This window comes from Falco cherrug, chromosome 3 (genome assembly GCF_023634085.1).
Source record: "Falco cherrug isolate bFalChe1 chromosome 3, bFalChe1.pri, whole genome shotgun sequence".
Lineage (NCBI taxonomy): Eukaryota > Metazoa > Chordata > Aves > Falconiformes > Falconidae > Falco > Falco cherrug.
Genome location: NC_073699.1, coordinates 6,855,126 through 6,881,832, shown reverse-complemented (window position 1 = coordinate 6,881,832; position 26,707 = coordinate 6,855,126). Strand labels below are relative to the sequence as shown.

At 35.6% G+C, this 26,707-nt stretch overlaps 1 protein-coding gene across 1 annotated transcript in view; it reads right to left on the bottom strand.

Annotated features, from left to right (window-relative positions):
• The window catches only part of CDH9 (cadherin 9), a 66,876-nt gene extending 40,809 nt beyond the window's left edge, over positions 1–26,067 (bottom strand). Inside the window, exons 1-2 of the mRNA XM_005432793.4 lie at positions 25,759–26,067; positions 1,984–2,278 (exon numbers count right to left, since the gene is read on the bottom strand). Of these exons, the coding sequence (XP_005432850.3) occupies positions 1,984–2,278; positions 25,759–25,989 (526 nt within the window). The 5' untranslated portion in view covers positions 25,990–26,067. The remainder of the gene's footprint in view (positions 1–1,983; positions 2,279–25,758) is intronic.
• Between the last annotated feature and the right edge of the window lie 640 nt (positions 26,068–26,707).

Genomic DNA, 26,707 nt, shown 5'->3' with positions numbered 1-26,707 from the left:
TCACTCCTAAGTTACTTCCTCCAGTTATGCCATCTGCTTCCTTATCTGAGGGATGGGACAAAGGAACTCCAAGAAAAAATATATTTGTTTATCCCTTATTTGCCTATCTGTACATCCTGAGTGTTGAATTAACATTCTTATTACTCACTTCAGAAATACAGAATTTCTGCTTCTTGAACGGGCTGATTTGGATTTGGGTTCTTATGCTCTGCTACCTCAAGTAATTACGAAACTACTTTTACTCAAATTCAATGCTAAGAATTGCCATTCCAGCATAGTTTTTATATCCCCACATAGAAATGTCAACTAAACAGAGAAAAGAGTAATTCAGTTCCCTTTTTTTTTGTCTTCATATTGGTAGTTAAGGGGCTTTTTTTACTATTTAAATCCTTTTCCTCTAATTCTTTCTTCACAGTAAACCTCCCCTTTACTTGGGTCTTTTATTGACACTTTTTCAGCTTAAAGAGGTATTTACACTATCCTCATCAAATATAGACATTTCAGAGACTTAAAATTTCACAAGCAGTGCCAAACGACTGGATGTTATTCTGTTCTCTTCTGTTCATACTTCTCCATTGACTCTAATGAAGTTGGACTAAGTGATAAGGTTAAACAGGGACATCACACTTTTTATCCTATCTATTCCTACAGAGTTCCTTCCTTAAAATATATATTTCAAATTAAATACGACATGTGCACTGCCAGCATTTCTCCTTCACAGATTATCAGCAAAGTAAATTTGGAATGGAAAGGATTTCTCTATTTTCCAGGTATCTTTAAAAGAACAATTCTTGAACTCTTTGCATTATACCTAGTCATGTAGGTATTCCCTTGTTGTGATTATAAAAGAGAGTTATAAAATAGTCTTCCTTTGCTGTATCTCTGCCAGTGCTCTCAGAGATAATTATTAGCTTCTGGAAATTATTTTGCAAAGATACAGATTAATCACAAATGTTGATTGGTGTCTTATTGTCTCTCCATCATCCAAAGCTGATTTTGCAAACCATTACAGTAATTCCTAATGTAAATAACTTCTGAGAATTTAGCTGTCAGTTGTTTCCCATAGCCTATGTATTGTATGCTTACTCATTAGAGAGACTGTCTCTGCTGTAAAAGAATGGAGCACTTAGGTAATCATGACAACTTCTGATGAATGTGTGCTGGTGAATATTGTCTATCTTTTTATATTATTTGAACAAAAGTCAGAGAATTAATTTCCTTTGATGCTATATTTCTCACCTGTCTTCTACTGTCATTTGACATTTTTACTTTTCAGTGCAGCACTTGTGACTAGCTGTAAGTTTTTGTCCATGAAGAAAAATATTTTTTAAACAGAAGGAGTTATTTCTTTGGAGAAGGAATTCACATGTTTGGTATCTTAAAAAAAAAAAAACCCAAACAATCACACAAGTCCATATTTAAAAAAAAAAAACAAACCTCAACAGCAAAAACTACTAATATTGATACCAAAGAGAAAACATAATTAAAAAACCCAAAATAAATCAAAACAAACACCACATCAAGTAAATATTTAGGTATTTATAAGAACATATTTTGCATCATTTTGATACATTAATTGTTTTACATACTTATGTGCTTAAATTTGTTTCTAAAGGTACAGAAATGTTTGGTAAATTAGACTTTACACATACAAAGAGGATACATTTTATGCAAGTGATAATCTTAGCTGTGGCAAAACTATGTAGTAACTGGTAAGACAAGCATATATGCAACATTCCTTGATGGTTCCAGTGGGCTTAAAAGAGTAATGAGTAGCTTATAGTGTGGAAAAAGGATTAAAAAGTGGATGAAGATGAAAGAAATAAATAAAAGCAGAAACCAATCATTTATGATACATTACTTGCAAGAAAAATTGTTCCATGGATATTCACAGAAGCTAGTATTAAGTGCCTCTAGTAATAAAATATGTTCAAATCAACTCAAACCCTTTTATATTTTATGTAAGGATAAGTTTTTACCTACCAACTCCAGACATCTCCGGAATACTGGCGATGTACATGTCCTTGGTGAATTTTGGCTCATTGTCATTGATATCGTGGATTTTAATGATAAATTCAGACTCTGGCTCCACTTGTCTTCCTGTTTTTCTGTCTATAGCCTTGGCACGTAGCACATACAGGGACTTTTCTTCTCTGTCCAATTTCTTTGCAGCATGAATATCTCCTGTATTTTCATCTATAATGAACAGACTGCCAGCCCCATCTCCTGTTAATATGTATTTTAAATTTCCATCTCCTTTATCTTGGTCAGTGTGTAGCTTCAGGGAGGTAGAAAAGAAGAATTTTATAAATACATGCATTGTAATTACAGACCAAATCATTCAGCATATATGAGTAAGTCTGTACAATCTTGACTATCATTGAGGTCAGTTGTGGTTATCTTCTGTTTCACTGTTGGTAAAATAAATTGCAAGTTTGAGACTTAGTGATATACAAAAAATAGCTTTAATAAAACTCATAAGGACACAGGGCAAGGTAGAAAATATTGGAGTAGTGCTTAAAATGACTAACTTAAACCAAGAAAAGACATCTCTTTGAATAACCTGTCCAGAAATCACCAGAAGTCTCCTTTTTGAAGATGATGGGTCTAGAATCCCCAAGTTTCTATTTGCAAAAAAATACTTGTCTTCCCATTTATTGATTGATGGTAAGGTAACAAGTTACCTTGTAAAAACGTAGAAGAAATGGGTTTTAAGGATTATAGCTTCTGAACTTCCCAAACTCACCTACAAATGTTCTGATTTAACCAATTTGTGTTTCTAGTTATATTCTTTTTTTCCCCTCTTTTTATTTTATTTCTTCAGGAACATCTTAAGTCAGTTAATTACTTACTTCCTTCTAGTCCTCTTTACACAGGAGAAATAATTTTCAAGAACACCAGGAGGTAAATTTTCAAAGCATTGCGTGGTGTTTAACAGTCCTTTTCCTACTACATCTCTTCATGAGTGTTCAAAACTCTGTCCCTGTGAACTTAGGCACTGATTAATTTGCCTTATAGCACCATTATGAAAAAGAACCTAATACCAAAGTCGAAGCAAGCCATTGAAGCTAACCCAGCCACTAGGAATTCTCACATAGCACTCTTTTTTAGAAGTTTATTCCTCTAATTTCATTTACAGGGACTCACAGTACCTTTTTTATGAGCATCTGTAGTATATATTCTTCAGATATATGCTTACAGTCACATCTGGCCACAGATCAGTGACCTGAGTGGTTTTTAAATGGGGACAGAAATAATCTTATCCCAGCATTTTTTTTTTTTATTTCTCAGAGTAGAAAAATATAGTATGACATCCACCTGAGAAAATATTATTCAGTATCAGTAAAGGTATTACTCTAGATGGACACTATGGCCAGACAAGTTATTATATGCTGCCACTTTCCTTGTTTCCTTGTTTCTGTATTCCAGTATGTATGTCCATATTTCATAGCTGAGCCATTGCATCTTTTTATTACTCCATTTGTATGAAGCCGGGTTGGGGTGGATTTTCTTAAATTCCTTCACTTTGATTTTTTCTCTAGTTTAACACTGTAGCCTAACACTAGTCACCCAATGCAATCTGATTATTGTTACAGTCTTCTGACTCTAGAAGAGGATTAACTGGATTAGATAATTGTCCAAAGAGTTTTAGCACCTAATATATTCAGTGCATATCTGTAATATCTGTGAAAATTCTTAAGGATTCTATACAATGGTTTGAAAGAATTATATGCAACATGCACACAGCACCCAAAAAAAAATCCTTGTAACTTGCCAACTCTACAGGTAATACAGAGAAAATAAATTTAAATATTGTATGGGTATTTTGACACAGAATACGGAGAAATGTGTAATCAATATACAAAGTTCATTCAAAATATTTGAATCTTGTTTACATATTTGATTCTTCGTTTCAGGAAAAAAAAAAAAAACCAGACTTATTTTGTATGTTGAGTACAAAATACAGTGTATTTCTTTTAGTCAGATGATCCTGGCTTGTGCCACACAGGACAATTTCCTATCCCTACAAATCAGCACACGTTCATTCTTGTGGAGAATATTCCTCATCTTGTGAAATAAATATAGCTTTGTCCTTTTTATTTGAGGTAGTAGGTTTTTGAAATATGCTTAATAAGAATCAGATCTCAGGACTAATGACTAGCACCTGAGCCCAGTTTTCTCATGAAGACAGGCCAGCTTCTTTTTGAGTCTTTAAAACGTCAAATACCTGTTACAATGTCCTGTGTTGTTACTTGCCCCCTTAACATCCTCAGCCATCCAGCCGGGGGAGTAGCCAGGGCAAGAGCCATGTCTGGAAACTCAGTGAGGGATTAATCCCATGGGTCAGGAGAAGTGAAATCACTTAACATAAGGCATTAGGGAGGTTGGAGCCTCCGTGAAGCTAATATTCTCAACACAATACAAGGAAGTACTCGATTCTCACATAATAAGTTGTCACTGAATAATCAGTAATTTGTTAAACTGTTTATAGTACCAACATTAGTCATGTAACTGCTTACATTAGAAATGTAAATTCTCAGATGTTGAGTAGCTGCACATTCTGCCTGTATTTATGAAGTTCTTGTATTTTTGAAGTAATTTCCATCAGTTTCCCTAGGGCTTTTGTATTTTTCCTGCATGTGTATATACTCCAACACTTATTTAACTTACTTATTATTATATGAATTAAACTGGACTCTGGCCTAAAGGTATTATCTCCATCCACCTGCCTGGCAGACTGCAAAGGAAGAGACTTACAGGAGCCCTGGTTTTTAATCATCAGGACTGCTATGCATGGGAAGAATGGGACATGTCCAGAGACACTGGAAGTTTCCCACTTTAAAAAAAAGTAGACATTACTGAAACAAAATACTACACAGTTCTGAAATGGAAAATAATAAAAAGAAGGGGGTAGGGGTAGAATTAAATTTTTATGTTGTTTGTCTTGATTTAGAACAGAAAAAAATATCTTAGTTTAAGTAGGAAAATATTGTATACATGAAATTTTATCGGAAATAATAAGTAGATAATTTGCATTTATTGGAAGTTATATCTGGAATGTTATTTTAATATAATTTTAGTTGAAAGTGTGGTGGTAATGTAATTCATATTTGAAGACCTGCTAAATTCTTTTCCCAGGCAGTTCTGCTACCTATAGAATCTGTCAGACACTAAACTGAATTAAAGTTTGCCCTTTACTTGCAAAGGTTGCAAATTTTGCTATTTGAAATTTTTTATTCCTGCAAACTCTTTCTAAATTTGGAGAGCTGGTCATCTGCTGAAAAGAGGTCCTATATACTAAAAGAAGGCAGATGCAGAAGTGTAGCAGAGATCTGGGCTGTGAATGTAAATGTTAGCTTGCCAACCTTATTTTGATTGCTCATAAGAGCAGCTCTGCTGGTAATCCAGGGTTGATAATGGGGTCTTGAAATGGGGTGATGACGAACAAGTAGTAGGAGCAATGATCTTTTTTGTGCTAATGGGTGGTTCTGGAAAAAAAAATCACATCTGTCTGTTGCCATTCCCTTACCCTGCTCCTCAACTATACATAGATCCTTGAACAACAGGTTAATTTATTCTATCTTGTTGGTCAAACCATCTCCAAAGATGTAAGGTAACTCAAACTGTTACAGGTATTTTAAGCTTCCTACTTATCTCATGTTTCTGTCAAATGATAAACAGAGTTTTAAAGCATGATAAATATGGGAATAGAATGTGATTTCCTAAATATGAAGAGTTTCACCTCCTATTGCCAACTTACTATAAGAAGATCACTTGAAGTACAGTTGCAAACTACCACTTATTTGAACTGTAACAATTTCTAATTCCTATGTATGTTTTGGTTTGCACTTTGTATTCAAGGAATCTTCATTAATCTGGGAAGTAATTTTGCAACAACAGTTTGTGAAAAAATGGGACCTTTTCGTATTCAAGAATAAATAAATAAAGTGAAACATTATCCAGCATCTTACAGAAACAGGATACTAGTTGTGTAAAAAAGAACAATCAAACCATTCTCTCACTATATTGGAGTTACATGATTAGGAAAAATGCTTTTAATTTATGAGACACAGTAACTCCCCATGAGATTGTAGATGTTTATGCAAAACAGATGAAGATAGGAACATACACATTTGTATGAAGAAACTGCAATTTAATTTTGATCAATCTATATTGTGTTTCTCTATGACTGGTAATCTTCCATAAACTGCTTAGATATTTTGAATTTATAATGTAAACGATGATTTCATCTTTTGAAATTTTAATTGTTCTACAAAGAGCCTACAGAAAATTACCTAAAGAAAATCACGTCCAAACATGTGGTGTGTTATGAGTTTACAAAATATCATGGCCTTTATTCACAAACACCAAGGAACAGGAGTACAATTTTTTTCTACATCCTAGAAATTTTAATTAGTAAACTGTTTTGTTTTGGTTTAAATTAGGAAACTTCACGTGTGTGAAGGAGGCTCAGATATTCAAACTGGAAAAATAGTATTCATACATTTGATCCAAGGTAATCTTTGACTGCTGTGATTTCCCTCTACATTTTACAGATTCAACAGGTACAGGGAGGGCCACCATTTACTGTCAGCAGAAAGTCATTCCTATTGAAATATTTGGTTTGTTTTACTCTACGTGATCCTTTGTCTCTATTTGTGGTGGGGTAGGTTAGCAAGCAAAACCTCTATATGGGTGGAAAATGAACCTGTCAAATGTATCCTTTCTCATATCAAAAATTGTTCTGTAATTTCTGTGAAGAGCTGGCAGGTCAGAGGACAGTCATGAAATACTTTGATAAAAGTAAGCAAACAAACAAACCAACCTCCCTCCCATATCAGATAATAAGTTACTCAGTATATAGTGGCCACACTGATAACGAATGTCATCCTTATTCCATTCAATACCTAGTATCAATTCATCTGAAACATGTTGGAATGAAGACATAACTTAGAAGATGCACTGCTTGGTATCTTGATTTCTTAATATTCTTTTGAACACATTTCTTTTTCTATAGTCTTCTATACACATTCACAACGCAACTTTTCCTGAGGATCATCAGAGAAGACATTGGTAATGGTTATGGGAGTGATAATTAGCTATTTCTGTAACAATGTATGCCTTATAAATATGGACATACTCATAAAATGCTCTCTCAATCTTTTTTCTGTATTTACATAGGAAAAGTGTGCATCTCTAATCAGCCTTTATATCCAGTTCTGTGAAACTGAATTTTTATGTGATGTGATAATTGAGACCTTGATGTTCTGAAAAGAAATCTTGACATAAATTTACATGGGTCCCTGTTACTGCAATTTCCAATAAGTAAGTGAGTAGGCAAACAACAGATTATCTCAAAGTTCTCCAGCATAATTCTATTTCCTCTAAATTAAGTACCCTGCTCCTTTACCTTATGCTTCACCCTCATGTGGCACTCAATATATATCGTATTATTTGAATATGCATTCTTAGTATGTCCAAGTTTAATCCATAACTTCTCTCAAAAGTGCTATTATTATACACAGTGGAGACGGTATCAGCATTCTTTGGAGGGAAAATATATCTCATAAATTATCAAGTTCAGGGATTGGTATAGAATGCAAAATATGAAGGAAAAATTGGAAAAAAATTACCTTAGAAAACAGTTCCTCTAAGGCCCATGTTTAAAAGTATTCGACTTTTTCTTCTGAGTTCAGCTTTAATTAAATAAATTTCCTGAAAACTGTGCAGGTGATCTGGTTCTCCACGCTTTGTAATTAAGAGTAACTCTTTTCAGGTTAAGCAGACATATAATCAATAGAAGCAGGGAAAATCAATGGACACAGTTAAAAAATTATATAGACATATGAATGAATTTTCTCCATTTAGAAGCAAGAAATTGCCAGATTTCATTTAGAGTTCCTTTTATTTGCAATTCCTTTCTATACAACTATTGTTGCAGAAGAACGGGGGGAAAAAGAGCAAGATGAGCTACTTAAGACTAGCAAGATTGTTAGGAATAAATACAGTGAAAACATTTATTTAGTTACCTAAATCCAGAAAAGAGGTATGATGTCTCTTGTGGAGGGGGATAAGGGAGAAGGAAGGATGAAGACACGTCAAGGAGAAGGTAGATTGATGTTTACTTTGTAGTAGGTACTGTACTAATGCTTACAACTTGGTTTAAAATATACCTCTGTATCACAGTATAGAAAAAGAGCTATTAGAGATTTCTTACCTCCACTGCCTCCACCCACACAGTTGTTTCCAGGGAGGAATCCTGATATCCCATGGCCATCCTATCTCAGCCCCTATTTGTCTGTAAATACCCTGTATAAAGTGTGAACAATGCTCTTTCCTTCCTTTTTAAGTGAAGATATGTTGGGGTGGGGTCAAATTATCTCTTTTCAGTGTCACGATGCTGATTTCCATATTGTTGTGGTGAAACTGCTGCCAGAACACAAGCAAGCCTCTTCAAGAGTATGTCCAGGGTGCTGGATTGTATGGAGCTGCAATCACCGTTAGAATGCAGATGCACATGGTGAGGACAAAGGCCACAAATACAGACTTCTATAGTCAGATATTTTTTTTTTTTTTAAGTTGTGTCATAAACTTATCAGATAGGCATTATTAATATATGACCTGGAGAACAAGTGAATTCATGGGCATACCCAGGCCCAGGCTCAAACACCTGAAACTCTAAACTCACTAAAATCCTGGTCACACATTATAAAGAACAAAGGTTTTAATCTGTCTCACCTATTTTTATTTGCTCTCCTCAAACCTTGACAGGGAAGAATGGGAGCAAGATGCAAATCTGAGTTTTTTCTTGGCATGGAGAAGTGGTTCTGGGTCCCACAGGTCAGGTATAGCTATGGTGTGATACCTTTCTTCCTGTGTTCACTGTCAAAAACATTGCCCTTTATATTGTGCAGTACTTGCACTTGGGTGTTCATCCTTACTTGCTAGTTACTGTTGTGTATAAGTAGAAGAAAGGAAGTTCTTTGAGCAAAAGTCCTACAAATTACATTAGAGAATTTTAATGTCCTTACAGTATTTTTAAAATTCATCCTGTAGTATTGTGAAGGTATTTTCATAGTGTCTGTAAATTCGCTATGCTAATCTTAATTCCTCTTTCATATTATAGTTGCATAAATCAATTTCTAAGGTGGCTACTGCAATCTTCTCTGTTATTCCTTTCCATCTTCACCACTAAAGTTAGATTGCGTTTATATTTACAGAAAACACTGAAAATGCTAATGGTAAATCTTACATTTGTTGATGCCTGTATACATATTTTAGATGTTTAGAGCAGTACCCTGTTACAAAATCTCTGCTAATTTTGGCTGGAATAGGGTTTTGTTTTAGTATGTGCAATTCAAAGGTCTTTCTTGAAGGAGGACATTAGGGTTTGCTTGCTGGGATTTTTTTCTGCCAGTTGCTGAGGGCATAACTTTAAAACATAAAGTGTAAATGGTGCTAGTTATTTTGGTTTGAGGCATTATAAGTCAGCAGGAGAAACTGGAAGCTACAAAAGTCACAGATTATTTTTTATCCCCTGTGAAAATGAAAGCTGAACCAAGAGTTACATTGGGACTGTCTTTTTACACTAAATATATTTCTATTTAAGGTTTTGCTGAAGCATAATGCAGCTATTCGAACACATCTATGTTCTTTTTATGTTTCATGTGCAATTTATGCTTCAGATGGAAAACTTTGTCACCCACCCCCACCCCCCACCCCCCTCAAATGCTGTATGTTCAGCCTCTTAGGTCGTGGTACAGTTAAGGTGTTTTCCACATGCTAGTCACAACTTTGCCTTCACTACGAAGTCTTTTCCTTGAGTTTACCTTCCATAACATTGCTTTCTTTATTGCTTAAGGCAAAAGTCTCAAACCATGTATAACTTCAGATTGAAAAAACTTTTCATAAATTTAACATAATGAAGCATTATAATAGTAGTTTGACAGCTATAAAATGTTGGGGTTTACCTGTAATATATCCCAACCTACTGACTCTGGGAAATGTACAAGGAAACCGTGATAGACTGTACATGGCATAAACAATCATTGACAGTGTCATTAACTGTCAGATTTAGTATGATTCTTTCAAATGTGCTTATATCTTCCTAAATATAAAAGCAATAAGCATAAATAGTAAGGACTGGGAAGGAACAGGAAAGCATGAGCTATTCCCAAGTAAGAGGAGAGAATGTGATTTCTGTACTTTTAGGATTCCTCAAATTTCTTTTCATCACAGTTTCTAGCTAAAGCCTAGGAACTTTACATGCATAATACAGGAAAACACAAGTTCATGTGTATGTCACATTTACAAATCCATGTGCCTATTTACATCAAATTTCTTTTCATATATGGTGATTGTACTATGCTATTTATTCTGAAGCTGTGGCATAGAAAAGGATTGAGTTTTCCAAGTCTGCCCAATATGTATTAAATCATAAATTGATTTGACCCCAGGAAACTTGACTGTAATTATCACTCTAAGCTTACTCCAAGTAAATAAGGTTATGCATATAGAGATGGGAAAGAAGATAGTATTTGCAAAGGAGGATGGATGAGTATTACCTAGAACAAAATTAATTAATATAAAAATTGAAAGAAATGAGCTTGAAATAAGAGCTTGTGGCATCCTAGCCATCCCTAAAATCTCACAGAAAACACATTGAGTGCTAGTGGCAGGTAAGATATCAACCGGTTCCCCACTGTATGATTTCAGACCTTTGTGAGATTTACAGCAGCTAGGATAGAGCACCACCAGCAGCTCCGCCAGTATTCTCCTTGATTTGCATTTGAACTAATTAAAAACGCTAAAGATATCTTAATAACTGCAGTAGTTCTTCAATGTGGATTGCAGTAGCACTATCTGCATTGCTTTAATTTTCTATTTATGTGTGTTTAATCAAAAGTTTTATGTATGTGCTAAATGGCAATGTGTTTACCTGACTTGAATTTGTGACATCAGCACAAACTTAATTAAACAACCAAACTCAGTGTGTGATGGTAACCTAAGTGACTGTATATTAAACAAGGCAAATGACATTTACTTTTCTTATCTCCTGTTTTCCAGCATCTGGTTCTTGTGTTCAGCTGCCTATTGTTACAAATTCTCTAGAGAATGACATTGTGAAAAACACTGCTGACATCAGCTGCAGGTGCTGATTTTGACTTAGTAGGTAAGGGTAAATCTGGTTTTAATTCAGGCAAGGTTCAGCAGAATTCTTAGTCTTTTGGTTCTGTTGAGACAAACACAATACAGGGAAAATAATTCCCTCCACCTACATCTCCCCATACCTAGGAGGTTGTCCTGGAAACCAGAGCTGTTTGCTCAAGTGCCTCCTTCCTATGCATACTTTCTACATTTCCTGTGCCCTATATGCTAGGTTGTAGACAAATCTGGAGAACTGGTTGCAATCTTTCTTCTGCACAAAGAATTGGATTTCAGAGCACATAGAATTTCTTTGTTTGCTCTTCTCTCTCTGTTCTCCAGATCAACAGCTGAGTTGCAGGTTTTCAGCCCGATGAAAAGAAACAAACGCTTCTTTTATGGTTTGCCATACCCTGTCATTTGGCTGTTCCATAAAATGAGATAGAGGTTTACAGGAAGTTACTATAAGTCATCAGTTATATCCACAGGTCAGAAATTATCACATCATAACTTCAAGCACTGTCATTTTAATCAATCCCTGGAATAACTGGTAAATCCATCATTATTTTAAAGGCCTCACGATAAGAATTGGTTTTTCTCTCACCAGAAACTTCTGAGTGAAATCTGTCTCTGTGTGTGATACCTTTTGCTGTTTCAGAGGCACTCAAACTGTGCTGCAGTTCCAAAAGATCTGCACAGAGATAGGCAGGAATAAAAGCTCTGGCCCTGGAAACATGAGTTTGTCATATGGATGAATTGTCCCTTACCCTCCACAGAACTAATTGATCTGGGCTCAGCTCTAGGCTAGTAAGCATATAAGAAATATTCTAGCAGGGGAGACCAACAGTTTGTCTACCCAAGTACTTTATCTCAGAGGCAATAGGAGATGCTGTTTTGAGAGAGCGTGCAGGTCTGACCACTGTGATTTTTGCTTCTTTTACACTCACCTCCCCGCCAGCCCCAACATCTGCAACTGTCAGATTAGAATAGGGATGCTAGAGGGACCTACGGAGGGGGGTCTTTTTGTTTTTATTTGGTTCGGTTTATGAATCTGATGTCTGAACTTATTTAGTTACCCCTTGACCGACTGTAGATAAGTACTGCGTTGACTGAAGTTATACTGAACTGACCAATGTTATACTGTTTCCATTTCTGAGTCTCTCACAATGATCTGAAGAACACATCAATAACAGGAGAATTTACTACTTTTAATTACAATTTTTTGTCTCTATATACATATGTATATATGTATACATATATGTGTACTTGTAGACAGGTGTCTACAAATCAAGATAATATTTTTTCAGCAAGTCATACAGCACAATTCAAGAGTAATAGAATAAAACATCAAGATGTGTGGCAATATGATCAAAGAGTCTTTTTTGGCCTAAGATATGTAAACAGGCTTCCAGGTTTGTAGCACCAAACAAACAAAAACAGACTGTATGCTTGCTGACTTGAAGCAGATCCCAAAATGTGCATTTTTCCTTTACCGTTCAACTATATGTTGTTTCTAGAAATATTAAAAATATTTTTATTATCCTAAATCATATTTACTTGTGCATGAATATATTTCAAACCCCAAAATGATGATTCTGAGTTCCATACTTATTTATCCACAATAATGCCTACCACAAAGCTTCAAATCACAATTTTAAAAGGCATATTTTTCGTAAGATCCTGGTTTGCAAAATGATAAGCTAAATATTTTGTGGACACTGTACACTCCTCACAAGAAATAATCTGTCCATTCCCCAATAGTCGTTTTGGTATATGGTTATTAAATGGTGACTTTTTAAATACCTTACCTGTTTATCTAAAACAAAACTTTCAAATGAACAGTAGGTAAGATCATTGCTTGACTTAAAGCATCACCAAGGTCTTTTGCTACTGCTTATTTATTGGCAAAGTTCCCCAAGCAAAAAGGAAAAACACAGTATTATTGCTGTTTCTCTACTTTGCAGACTGTATTGGAAATGTAAACTCCTAACAACTGAAGGGTGCTCAGTGGAAGTATACTGTAGCATTATCTATCTCATACTTTCTTCAGTCTGAATGAAATCCCCCTGTCCTGTGCCTGTTCCCAGACACATAGGTGCATGCCCAACACTTGATAAAATCTGAGAAGGAGATTCTCAAAGGTAGGTATATCAAAGCATAAGGTCTGAAATCAGATTGGGGTATAATAAGCACCAAGCCTTGAATCTTTCTTGCGATAATGTAGCTTCCTAAGTGAAGCTGTTGTTTCAAGAAGAGTATGCTGAAAACCAGCAGTTAGGAAAGAAGTATTTAGGGTCATTGTTTTGCTTCTTCTTAGTTGTCACTGATTTTATATTTATTGAAATTTGCATTACCTACTTGTATGTTTTTTCTAAATCTTGTTTCAAAATACCACCTGTGAAAGGCAATCACTGTAATGATAGCAAAGACAAGATGGTGGCTGGAAGAGTTATCAAAACAACTTCATTACTTTCCTGGCACAACAGAACTTGATAAGTGTAATGCCATTTGGAAGGGACCTGAGATGGGCTTCAGGTTCTGCATAAACCACAGGCCGATTGCACCTGTCTGATTAAGCACACTGTGGCTTGGAGGAGAGCCAGGATAAGGCTGCCTGAGGCTTCAAATGAAAACTCCATGAAAGAGAAGTAGTGCCTAGAGAAGCCACAGCATAAGGCCCAAAAGAAGCACAAAGCCCTGCAGACCAACAGTGTTGCTTCGTTGAGGTATGTTTAATTTAATAGCTGAATCTGCAAGCTGATCAGATGGAGTGAGATTAATCTGGAGATGTCAGACAATGCAGGAGTAATTTAACAGGGATTTTTTATTTATTTATTTATTCTCAGAGCAAATATTAACAAAAGGGAAGTACAGCAGGAGGTGCATAAAGGATGAGTTAAACTAATGTTAGTTTAACAGCATGGATAGTCAGAGCATTTGTGTCTGGTTAAAGCAGATAAAAATCTGAATGCAGCGATGTTAATTTTGTATTAATTTTATGAAAAAAATAAAAATTTTTTAGAAGAAAATGGAGTCTTCATTCTTTGCTGAAATCCGTTTTTGCCTAAAGAATTACTCTGTACTTTGGAGAAGCACACAAAGTAAAATTTATTATCTTGCTAATTATCCTATAACTTCATCTGAAGTCAATGTTGAACACAGTCTTGTTGACCATTTGGAGATAAGTTTTATGACAGAACTTGAGATTTTGCTAATTTTAAAAATAAAGGATCAGGACCGCTCTTTTTCCAAATGGTTTTCACTCTTGATGTGTGCTGTCCTTTCTGCGCTGATCTTTTCAAATAGATAAGCTTTACCATTACGCTGAATTTGTCCCTGTGCAATAGCTATGCAGTGCTGCATCTAACTGTTGTCATTGACTGGCTCTGTGACCTCAAATCACTGTTTCAGCAACTTTGCTGCAGTTTTCTCCTCGGAAGAATACATATTATGACATTGCCTGCCTCACATTAGGTACTGTCAACTTTATATAAAATACTTTGATATATTTCATTGAATGGTACTTACATAAGTGGAGATTATTATTATTAATCATAGCATCATCATTATAAGGTTTATTTATCCTTTTCTCTTTTATCCTCATCAAAAAGATCAACTTAAATCTTTTCTTTATCCTGAAGAGAAAACAATGAGTTTTATACATATACATAAATACACACATACATATTCTCAGCTTTTTAGAAGCACAACATTATTTTAAACTGTGAGGGTTTTTTGTTGTTTCTTTTTCTCATACACGCTTTGAAGTTAGACCAGATTTAGCCACCTGAGGTACAAAGGCAATTAATTGCAGTACCGCTAATAGAATGAAAACAGAATGGGTCATTCCTGTTTCCCTCCATTAGCAGTATTTTTGAAGGACTAAAGATTTTCTTCTGGGGTAGGTTCACATTTTGCACTTTGCTTCATGCCTTTCTGAATGTGATTCTAAATATTTCATATGGAATGGGTGAGAATCAGACTGTGACCTTTTCCACTTTGCAATTACTAGCCTGTACAAAGATTAATGTATTTCCATGTTTTGTGAAACTCAGAGGGACAGTTAAAAAAACTGTAATGATTTATTTTGATTTCTTGCAACAATGTCTCTTCTATTTACCTCAGCAACAATATATACAGAAATACCTGCTTCCATGCCAAACTGCTCTTTACATTAATTTTATTGTTCACACCTTTTGTTTATATCTAATTAATATAGTTTCAAAATTATCATTATTATTTCTTTTAGTCACTTGTGTTACATAGAACGTTCAGTAACTTTGCCTTTTTTTTTTTTTTCAGATTATTGATCTAAAGGTTCTTTAGTCTCAACAATTGAATGTAGATGCTGCAGTGGTAGAGAGACAAGGTAAGCAAATACTTTCTGTATTTTATTTTTCAATTTTTAATTCAGTCCTATTAGTCAACTACCTGACCCAGTTATATTTGAAAAATTAATGCTCTGATACCTCATGGTATTTGACAGTATTTATTCATCACAAACGCTTATTAAAAAGAAAAATGTGCTTACTTCTACAATTCCTGTAAGACTGAACTATCAGAAATACACCATTTTTAAAGCTTGCATCAGTAGTTGCAGCAGTGTAATATAGTAGTGTTAAGTCCACATAAGCTGCATAGCAAGTTGCATAACACGTTGTAAAACAGAACTTTTTTGTAAAAGCCAAATTTGTTCTCAGTATTTAGAAACTAAATCTATTTCAGCTTTTAAGTAGAAATAAGTTAGCAGCAGCTAAAAGTTCCAGGGACAGAAATGGTTACAGGTGATAACTAGATTCACAAGTTTTAAATTACATGAATGTATTTTATGTATGCTTGACTAGAAGTATAACATTATCCCGCTTATTACTTCTGTGTTTGTAATTTCTATGCCTTAGGAAAAGTCAAAGTAGTCATTTCTATCACAAATTCAAGCACTGTTCACCAGGGAGGTAGCTATTAAATATTTAGGTTTTGGGGTTTTTTTCCTTCTTTTCATAGTGTGCCCTGGTAACTTACTAAACCAAATACTTCCAAACCATGCTTTCAGTCTAATGGCTGAATCATGGCTATGATTTCATGATATTCCAGAGCTTTTTTGTAATACGATGTGAGAACAACTGACACATAGACATTTTCTGAGGAAAAGCTTAATTAGTTAAGTGTTGGCAATTGCATTTTACAGATGGAAAAAATAAAGCAAAATTCACATAAAGCAAACATCCAATCAAATTTTATTAATAATTATGTCCAGCATCATCAATTTATGGCAGGGTTTGGGTCAAAATTTTGTTCTTGTAGACGAATCAACCATTCCAAAGACCTCTGATATTTTGTTAAGAGTTATAAACTTAAATACAGATAAATTGATGTCATTTATCCCTAGGTTCCCTCTATGGAAATGGAGAATACATAAAAGCAATTTATTTTCAATTAAGGCTAAACCAAATTTAATATCATCAGCCTGTTTGTAGTTTCCTCACATTCACAATTTGACAAAACTGGTATTATGGCTTCCATCTGAAATAGGCATACCTGTTCCTGAAATGTGATGCAAGATAGGGGGAATTTGTAACTTCTGAAATGTTCACGGAGGCTGGAATGCTACCTAGCTTTTTTTATTACACACTTCTGTGTAAAAACAGAAAAGAAAGATTTCAGCAGAGTTTCTTGACCATAGATTGATATAAGAGAGAGCAGAAGTTAGCCAGTGTGATTGTGTTGCTACGGCAAGGATTTAACCATAATTATGTATTTCTATTACTGATGTGAGATCACAGATTACTCTTTTGATTGATACTCAGCATAGTGTTAAATTGACTGCATTGTCTAGACCAATATATTTCTCAGTTTCTCGAAGGCTGAAATGTGTGATGATTCCTGCAATGGACAGGATTTGATGTATCAGACACATACAGGAAGAAAAGACTTGCTGTTCTTGACAGTTGCTTGTTGACAGCTTCTCTCTTTGTCTTCAAGGTGAGTACTCATAAGCCTTTCTCCAACAGTCAAGATGTTGCACAATACCAGCCTCTGATGCAGTCAAATTGCCCTTTCTAAGCAGTCGCATATTGATTTGCTCTGATGGGGTTTGCACTCTTTTTATCACCAGGCTGGCAAGTACCAGTAAACCACAATAGACTCAAAACACTTCGCCTCTTCAGAATCACTCCCATAATGTAATCAATGCAGTAAATACACAACATCATGAAAAGTATCTTGTGAAACACATTTTCTTCACCTTCCCACCTTTTCATGCACAATAAATAATTGCCTGATAACAGATGAAGATAGGTCTGTAGATTGCCACTACTCTAATCTTCTCTTCTCACAGGCTTAAAGCTGCAAGGCAGACAAATACCACCTTATGAAGTTGTAATAAGAAGATTGGGCTATCCTATGAATAATAATTACCTATTGTGGCAGGTTCTTGAGCCAGCCAGGTCTTTGAGGTAGACCTACTTAGATGTTTTTGCATAAGAAACTTACTGAGACCAAGAGGCTTTTAAACTCAGAAAAGCCAGTTTTTATTAAAATGAAAATGGTATTTCAGATGGAGACTGAAAATTAAAACTGGAGACAGAAGAGAACTCCATTCTCCATGCCTACCATGTCTTTAAATTATGTGGTTTTACTTTGAGCCTTGGTTTTCATTAGTTTGTCAACACCCTCAATCCTAGCAGACTTCCCGTGGAGACCTCTCCCGTGCAGGCACAGGCACCCATTACTGTTGTCCTGGCCTGAGCACATTTGGGAGATGCCCGGAGAAGTGGACCTATTAGTAAGCAAAGAGCAAACATTGTAGTGAACAGTCAGCTAGACTCCACATAGTAGCCTTTGCTGCTATGTTGGGTATCGGGTGAACATATTTTTTCCACACCTGACAGGCGAAGCATGGAGGGAGAGAGGTGAAAGAATTGGGGAATTATTATTGTTTGGTATTATGATTGAATTGTCTTATGTTGGCTTTGGCATCAAAGGTAGCTAGTAATTTTTCAGATGCCTATATTTATGCTATGGATGAAGTTTTTGCTTAGCTTTGCTAAATTCTCAAAAATTATCTTGCAAATTCTCCTTTTTACATTATGCTCAAAGGCTTTCTAAAGGCACATAGTTGGCAGCCTTTTGCTTTTTTCTTTTAACTTGAAAATCATTACATACTAGATGTTCTGTCCTGGGAGAGGACTGGATGAGAGGGGAAGGAAAAAGGGAAAGGAAAGAGTTTAGAATAAACAGTTAGGATTTCCTCGTTTCTTATGTCTTTGGGTTTATTCTTGGTTTAGTTTTGTTTTACACAAGCAATTTGGCTGATTTAGCATTTGAACTTGAAAAACACACACAGAATCCTTGAAAACAGAACAGAAAAAGACTAAAAGGGATAATCTTTGCCATCATCCTGGCTCCAGGTAGGATCAGTGTGGACTTTCTGGCACGTGATTTTTTAGTTTGTCATGAAAACCTCCAGTATTGAGATAATCCTGTCTCTCTGAGTGATCTTTACCTAGTACTTCAGTGTGTTGATTGTATTTAAAATCAGGTTTTTTTCTAATATTGAATGCAAATCAGCCTTATGACAGTATGAACCCAACTTCTTGCCCTGAACATAAGAACTTGAAAATATTTCTTTAGCAGTCTTTTTATGTAGTTGAAGAAACAGAAGCTGTCAGATCTCATGACAGCTGCTCTATCTGTACCAAACAATGCCAACTCACTCTTGTTATTCATGCATTTGAAGTCTCTGATCATTGCAGGTTTTTTTCAGAAATTATTCTTACTCTGTGAAATATGATATCCAAATTTGCTTGCAAAATTCTAACTCAGGCCTATCATTGCAATGTAACATTCAGGACAGTTTGTATTTAAACTGTTTATACTTGGGTTATGCATGATGTGATTAGATCTCTTCACTATTTTTGAAACTGCAATTAAAAATGTATTTAGGTTGTCAGAAATGAGCTTCTGTCCTTTCTTCAAAGGAAAACAGTCCCATTATTTTTGGAAGATGTAGGATTTTTCTTTCACTGTTTTCTTCCCTGGCTCTCCAGGTTTCTTTTAAAAGTAGCAATCAAATTTTATTGAAAACTTTGGGGGTTGCTATTTTTTGACAAAAATAAGGTGTACTTCCAACAATTTTTCAATATGTTTTATTTTTGAAACCTTCATAAAATGAATTATTTTTGAACAAGTAAGGCTATGGATCTTCATTAGTATTTGTAGTTGTTATGAATATAACTGGAGACAGGGCCTTGTAGCTTTTTTTTAACCTTTTATTTCTAGGTTTGCCTGTTTCCATTTTAGTTTTATTTTGGGGGATTCATCTGCCTAGAGATATGGCTGCTTGAAATGTTTGTTGAAAAAAATGTGCTAGCTGACAAATGCAATGTAAATGGAGAGAATGTGTTAATTTATTAATTTTGGAATCAAATAGGTTTTCCATTTCTGATTTTTTTAAATATTAGTCAGACTCTTTTTTCTTATTTCTTTGATCTTTTCTGTCCTTACAGCTTTTTTCCCTTTTGTTTTGATACATCATTATTTCTGCAGTATTCATTCAAAGACAAGCAAAAACTTGGAGTCTGAGAAAGGAAAGACAAAAGGAGGAGACTCAGGAGACCCCACTGATTTTTCTTCTTTTATTTAATGTGAAATACTTATTTTACTTTAAGAGCACAGAGTCTAAAGAAAATATATTATTAAGGCTTCTTCAAAAGCTGTGTTTTAAAAGATAGCTTTGGGGTATAGTGCATGCTAGATGGAATACGTTAAGAATGTGATGACATCTTCCCCCAGCTGAATCACACTTTTAAATGATTGTATGTCAACAACGTATGATTGTTTATGATTTTGTTGTTTTTTTCAAAACGTATCATACTGCTAAGTCAAAAAATGTCATAGAAACATGCTGGGTTTAGCAGCATTTAGATGTTGTACTGAATGCAACAGTTTTTCCAATAAGACAAGTGGGATGCATCTGTAACAAAGTGGTTAGCATACTTGAAACACAAAAGAATAGTGCACCTGTATGTTCTCTCATTCTAAGAACAGGCAGCTCTTAAACTGACTCTTTGGAGGGAAAATAACAAATGCTGGAAAGGTATCCTTATGGATTAATCGCATAGCTTGATTAAGGCATGAGTGAAAAAGTAAGTTCTGTCACATACTTTAAAGGCAGGATTAAGATAAAATTCAGTACCTAAAGAAAAAAATACTAGGTAATTAATAAAAAGATATTTTGGCGGTGTGAAACATTATGCTTCAGGATGCAGAAACTCAGGTTACTACAGAGTGTGGCCCATCAGTGGGTCACCCATTTTGGCCTTAAATTTCTGCCTCCCAAACTGGTCGGAGTGGAGGCTGAGAATGGCCAAGGCCTTGGCAACATATTGAGAGGACATGGATGAACCGGAATAAGACTAAGTAAGTAAGAGTAAGGGCTTCACTGATCCCGTTTTCTGAGTTCCCTGCTGCTTTGCATATTGAAAGGAAGCCTACTCTGGGCTTCTGTGGTGTATCTAGGGCAGCAAATGAAGTAATGTGAAATAATATTTTCAGGCATTAATACATTTTCAGTCTCTATTTACAAGGAAATACTATCCAAGTCCATTAAGCAAGGAAAAACAACAACAAACCAAAAACCACAGACAGTATAATGGGGCAGTTGAGTGAAGTTTTGTATTAAATGACAGCAAGTCTGGTGAGGCTGGCAGTTCAGTGAGACTTCTTGACTCGTTACATGAAGTTCTTTGGTCTTGAATCTCTCTTTTCTTTTAAGCCAGACTGCACTTATAAGGCAACCTCACTTGTAGATGTCTGAATATTTGTAAGTGAAAACTACAAGAAATAATGGTTACATTTAAATATATGTTGTATCCCACTCCCCTGAAAAAGAAAACAAAACGCACACATTCCCCCCCCCCCCCCAACCCCCAAACAAAACAACCCACCCTCTGAATATTTTTATTTTCACTTTATGTATCTTAATAAGGCACTGAGGCAAATGTCATGAATCAAACTCACTGCTTAACTGGAGGTAGAACCGAGATTTTTCTTCAGTTTGCATCCAATTTAAATGATACTTATGACATGCAAAGCCTAGTTCATTTATTTTTATGGAAGTTATTAAACAGAAAGTTATTCATGGAGCAGCTAATTCTAAGCAGTGCCAGTTCTTTTTAATTTGATTTTGTATTTCCCCCCTTAATATAAAAAAAGTTTGCAGGTAGCATACAAAATTGTTGTTGTTTGTTTATTGTTTTTGGATTCCGGGATATGACAGGTGTTTGATTGCACCGTTTAGCATTGGATCTAACATACATTGCATGGAACTTCACACATTATCTGCCATTCAAGATTAGCCTTTGGTTAGCGAAGTGCCTGTTTGATATAGGGAGAGACTAGCTTTTATGTAAAAAATCTAATTGGGTGACTTAAAGGAGGGAAAAACCTCTTTTTTTTGTGTGTCCCCATTTCTAAATAACTTATCCAATACCCACTGAAGGGGCATCACTTGTGCAAAATGCCAAATATCCCACCCCTAACTCCAGTCCTTACAAAATATCCCTAGGAGGGATCAAAATCAGCAACCGTTTTGGAAAATGCAGTCTTTTACGACTTAAGTATATTGTTGCAAAGCATAAAAGACTGCATTTTCCAAAACGGTTGCTGATATTGATGTCTTTGGATTGCTGGTTTAGAACATGAGTAAATTTGTTAGAAATTTCTCATAGAAGATCAGTGGTTTAGATTTTATTTCTTAGGTTCTGCATGGGACTTACAGTTAGTCGCAGCTGAGAAGCTGGATCTATGGCCCCTCCCTAGCAAAAGAAAAGGAGATCCCAGAAACCAAGGAATGCCACAGTGACATATACAGTCAGGTATTACATGTATTTTCTCAAACACTTTATGTTCCACAAAAAATTGCCAGTTGTTTCTTTTCCTTTAAAAAGAATCTTCTCTCATACATTTGACTTGGGATGTTGTATTGTAATCTATTCCCTGCCCCTCCCTGTGAATTTTTAGTGGGCAGAATGAGTTTTACAGTTCCCCTCCCTACATCCTCTGAAAATTCCTCCAGTCTGAAAGTTCCTCACATCAACGATCTCACTGAGATATTCAACATTCATACAAAGCAACAAATATCTTGAAAGAATGTGGTCATTTGTTTTAGATATTTTTTTTTTCTTGGCCAGATTTTCAAACAAGGCTCTGTGATACTGTTTTAATATAAATTCCTTTGTTCATCAAACAATACTGTCTATTTCTGCTAAGTGCATTAGATGCACTTACTGGTCTCCATTTTATGTCGCCTATCATCACTGCCACTATCTTTGTCTAAAAACTATCTACAATTAGGAACATAAGCTCTGTTCTAGCTGTTCAGAGTTGATTAACACCACGTTATCCCTGTAAAGGAGTTTGGGAGCCATGCACCAGGTTTGTGTGGAGCTGGGTTTTTCATCTACCTTACCAGTACACAAATTTTCTTTTTCAGTTACTTCTTGTCGCAGGGTGAAGCCTACCCACAAGCACCTCACAGATAAATGAGACCGTGATTGCATCTGCCAGCTCTAACTGTTTAGATTAGTCTGGTATGTGCATGCAAGAAACAAAAAAAGCAGGAATGATGGAGCTGTTAACCACTTTCTTTGAAGACATTTGGGAAGGAGACCAGAGGGCAAGAGTAAGGCTGGTAGCAAGGGTAACAACTGCTACTTGGCTTTAGATATGGGGAAAGATATCATCAAGGAATTAGTAAGGCCATTGACTGCTGACAATCTGATTTTGAAAAGCACTACTTGAGATGAGAACACCTCAGATATGAGGAAGAAACTCCTCCCTCCAGGGACCTGTGACACAAGTGGTGCCTAAGCACAAGGCAGAAATGCCCTCTCAGGGGCCAGACTGCCGCCAGGACTTGGGCAGTCCAGCAGTCAAAGCAAGCGTCCGGTTCCCTCGGGTCCCTGCTGCTGGTCTGAACTGTGCTGGGGGACTGAGCGCTGGGAGTGAGAGCTGTGTGGATGTCACAGAATAGTTCTCCATCCCATGTGCCCATGCTTCTTAATAAATAAATTTTATCCCATTATGTCATACTGAGTCACCCTAGCCCACTGCCAGTAGCAGAATGCAATCATAACAAAATAAAGCATCAACAAAGTAGCATCACTAACAAAACATGAAGAATGACCTAACAGATTAAAGTTGTTTGCAAATTGAACTAGACTGGGAAATCTACTTTTTAGTATTATGGCTATGATCCTTCAGAAGCTGATTAACTGATAAAGTTTCTCATTTCGGTTCATTTAGTTTTTAGTATAACATTTATTATTCTACCCCAGTAATCCATCTGCCTGTGCATATCCATATTAAAAAGGGATTGGATAAGAATACTTGCTATGAACTAGTCCCCATGGGTTGGAATAAAAATGTTCTCTCCACACTACCAGTTTGCTAATTATCATCACTTTGAGCAGGAGAATACTAAACCTGAGATGCAAGCATTTCTCAGAATAATATTGTTCAAAAAAGTTGTGCATGGGGGTTTTTTATTATTATTAAAAAAAAAAAAAAAGAAAAAAAAATCCTTATAGCAGCTCCCTCTTGGTGTATCACATGTACCCAGGATAATTTGAACTAACTCAAATACATTTACTGTGTTTTTATACCACTGAGGAAAGAACTATGATCGTTCTGACATGTTATAAACTGTTCTAAAGTTAGTGCAACCACATGGAGTTTATCACCTCAATCCAACTCCATGTCTTTGGAACATGGGGTATATTTGGGGTGATTTCCATCTGTTTAGAGAATCAGTAGCACCGACCTCTCCCTCAGGGCCGATGTATGATATTTTGCAGTCAAATGTGAAAAATCTCAACATGTTATCTGAGTTGTGAGAAATGAATCATCTCAAATCCAGCTGCTGTGCAGCAATTTGTTTTCCTTCCTGGACTTAGCTCTATGGTAGTAAGGTTCATTGGCTTCTGGTTAGTTTGGAGTAAGTACAGAGTAAGTTTGCATCTGTTGCAACGTACTGCATGGGCATTCCTTGTGTGAAACAGAGACGGTGATGACAGTTTTGATGTAAGCTTAATTTATTTGAGGTTGAGAATGACATAGGTAGGTTGGAGTCCATTCATCTCTAGCAGTGGATATATAGTGGAATTGAAACTGGAATCAACTCTTATGTTTGACACTTGCCTTTTATGACAGCTTTCTATTACTACAAAAAAAAAAAAAAAAAAAATGTCTGTGCATCTAGGTAGAACTTACCGCTATGGAGATAGATAGTATTGTGTACCTTATCAAATGTTTTCCTTGCAAGCTTGATCAATCCTAAAAGATACTTCTAACCAAATTTTTTTTAGAAATCTGTCTATGCAGTTTGTTCACTCTTTTCTAAAGATCCCTTTGCCTGAAACAAACCTTCCTAATTTACACACTGATAAACAGATCTAGCAATAGGATTGTTTCCTCTCATGTTATTTCCAGTACTGCAAGTCAGAATTAATTTCACTGAAAACAGAATTTTATGGGTGTAGTATTGGTATAAACAAGGTCAGAATAAATCAAGTTCATAGTTACCATGGTTGGCTTCTTTGACGTTTGTTTCTTAATAGACAAAGATGATTTCCATATTTGCTAGATGATTATGCCTCCAATGACCAGAGATATTACCAAATGTTGAAAACATTTTGAGGTCTTTGAATTTAAAATGTCTCAATCCATTTGGTGGTTAGGCGCCAGAAAGTGAGAGAACTACCTGTCAATCCAAGCTAGTGACAGCATTGTAGTGAGTGACAGAATATGGAATGGACATTTATTAACTTAAGATAGTAAGATAAAATTTTCCTTAGTTTGTAGGTCATTCTGGGTGGTTGCTGTGTGTACCCTAGTTCTCTATCAAGATTGTTTATTTATACCAGAGCAGAAGGCAGAGCTATGGACGGTGAGACACCAAAAAGGGCTAAAAATCTGGAAATCTTTGAGTTGTGTCTTATCAGAAAAAAAATAGGACTGCAGACAGGTGGAATTCAGAGATGCTGTTGTCAGCAATAACTGACACAGATAGGTCTCAAAGAATGGAATCTTTCAAGCCATTAAGTAAAGATCTCAGCTTATTGCAGAAATTATGAAAACCAGGGTTTTTTTTTTCCTCTTCAAACACTATCTATACATGTATATTTTGCATAGAGAGCAATTTTCTTATTAATAAATAGAATTCTGTATTTCACTTGAGGAGGTACACATCCCAGTATACTGGTAAATGCCATGAGGTACATGAATGGAAGCATAACTTCTCTATTCCCTTATCTAATATTTGTGTTTAACAGTTGAAAATTGGAAATTATTTAGTGATAAAACTTGCAGGGGCATATGTAATAGGAAATTTGAACATTTTAGTCTAAACATTTTTCTATTTATTGTCACTAAAGTACTTCATTTCTCTCATAACTTTGGACAATCATGGAAGGAAGCCTCAGGTGGTCCCTGGTATTCTTTTTTTGACTTAAATGAGAAATTGGGACAATTGTTGTATAAAAGGCAAAACAACTATATAGAAGGAGGGAAAATACTGAGGGTGTCAGATACATCACCTCTAAACACAAGACTTACCTTACCCACATATTGAGTGTCTGGACCTGTGTACTCCTCCAGCAAGAAAAATTGATTCCACATCCAACCACGCTTGGTGCGGTGCAGGGTTTTTCCATCATTCTTTGACAATCCTGTTATCCTTTCATTGTATGAGTGCTTGTTAGTCCTTTTTGGGGATGGCATCATATGAATCACATGAAACATACAGCTCCAAAGCAAAACTGTCAAGAAGGAGTAAGTCCTCATCATTTACAGAAAAGCTGTTAGTCTCCACTCCTCTAAAATTCACCAGAACAATTTTGTCAAATGTTATATTCCTCTTGTAAGTAGGACCTAGGGGATAGAGAAAAGTATTTGAGTTAAGTTGCAATAATTTTGTTTCCCTAAGGCCTCGGTCTGAGGGAAACAGGAATACCAATAGCCTAGTGATCATGACAATGACCCACGGAAATTACACATAACTATGAGAATATTTCAGAGAGTTTTAAGTCAAGTTCTTTATTGTCTTGCTTATCTTCTTCTATTTTACTCTCTTACACTCTATATAGACATTAATTTAAAACACAATCTAAGTAAAACACTTTTTCATCTGAAAACTTTAGCTACCAGCAGCATCCTGACACAATGAAGCAGCCCAAATAGTAAAAAACCTTCAGCCTAATCACTCCTAGCTCAGCCTCTCTTGCTATCTGTTTGGAATTGCCTGCAAACTTGAATTTTCTGTTCCTTCATAATTAATGGAACCTCTTTTTCCCCTTTGCTAGCCCCTAATTATCCAGAGGATCTGCTTCTGTTTCTGCACAAAGGAAATCATAATATAAGATGAAATTTAAAGATGCTTTCAACAGATTCCTTAAGAAAGAGAAAGTACTTATCTAATAAGTTTTGGTTCATAGGAATCCTGTTAGGGTTAACAAAATCCTGCATTTATGACAGACTTGTGCCTTTGGAATGTCTTTTATTTTTT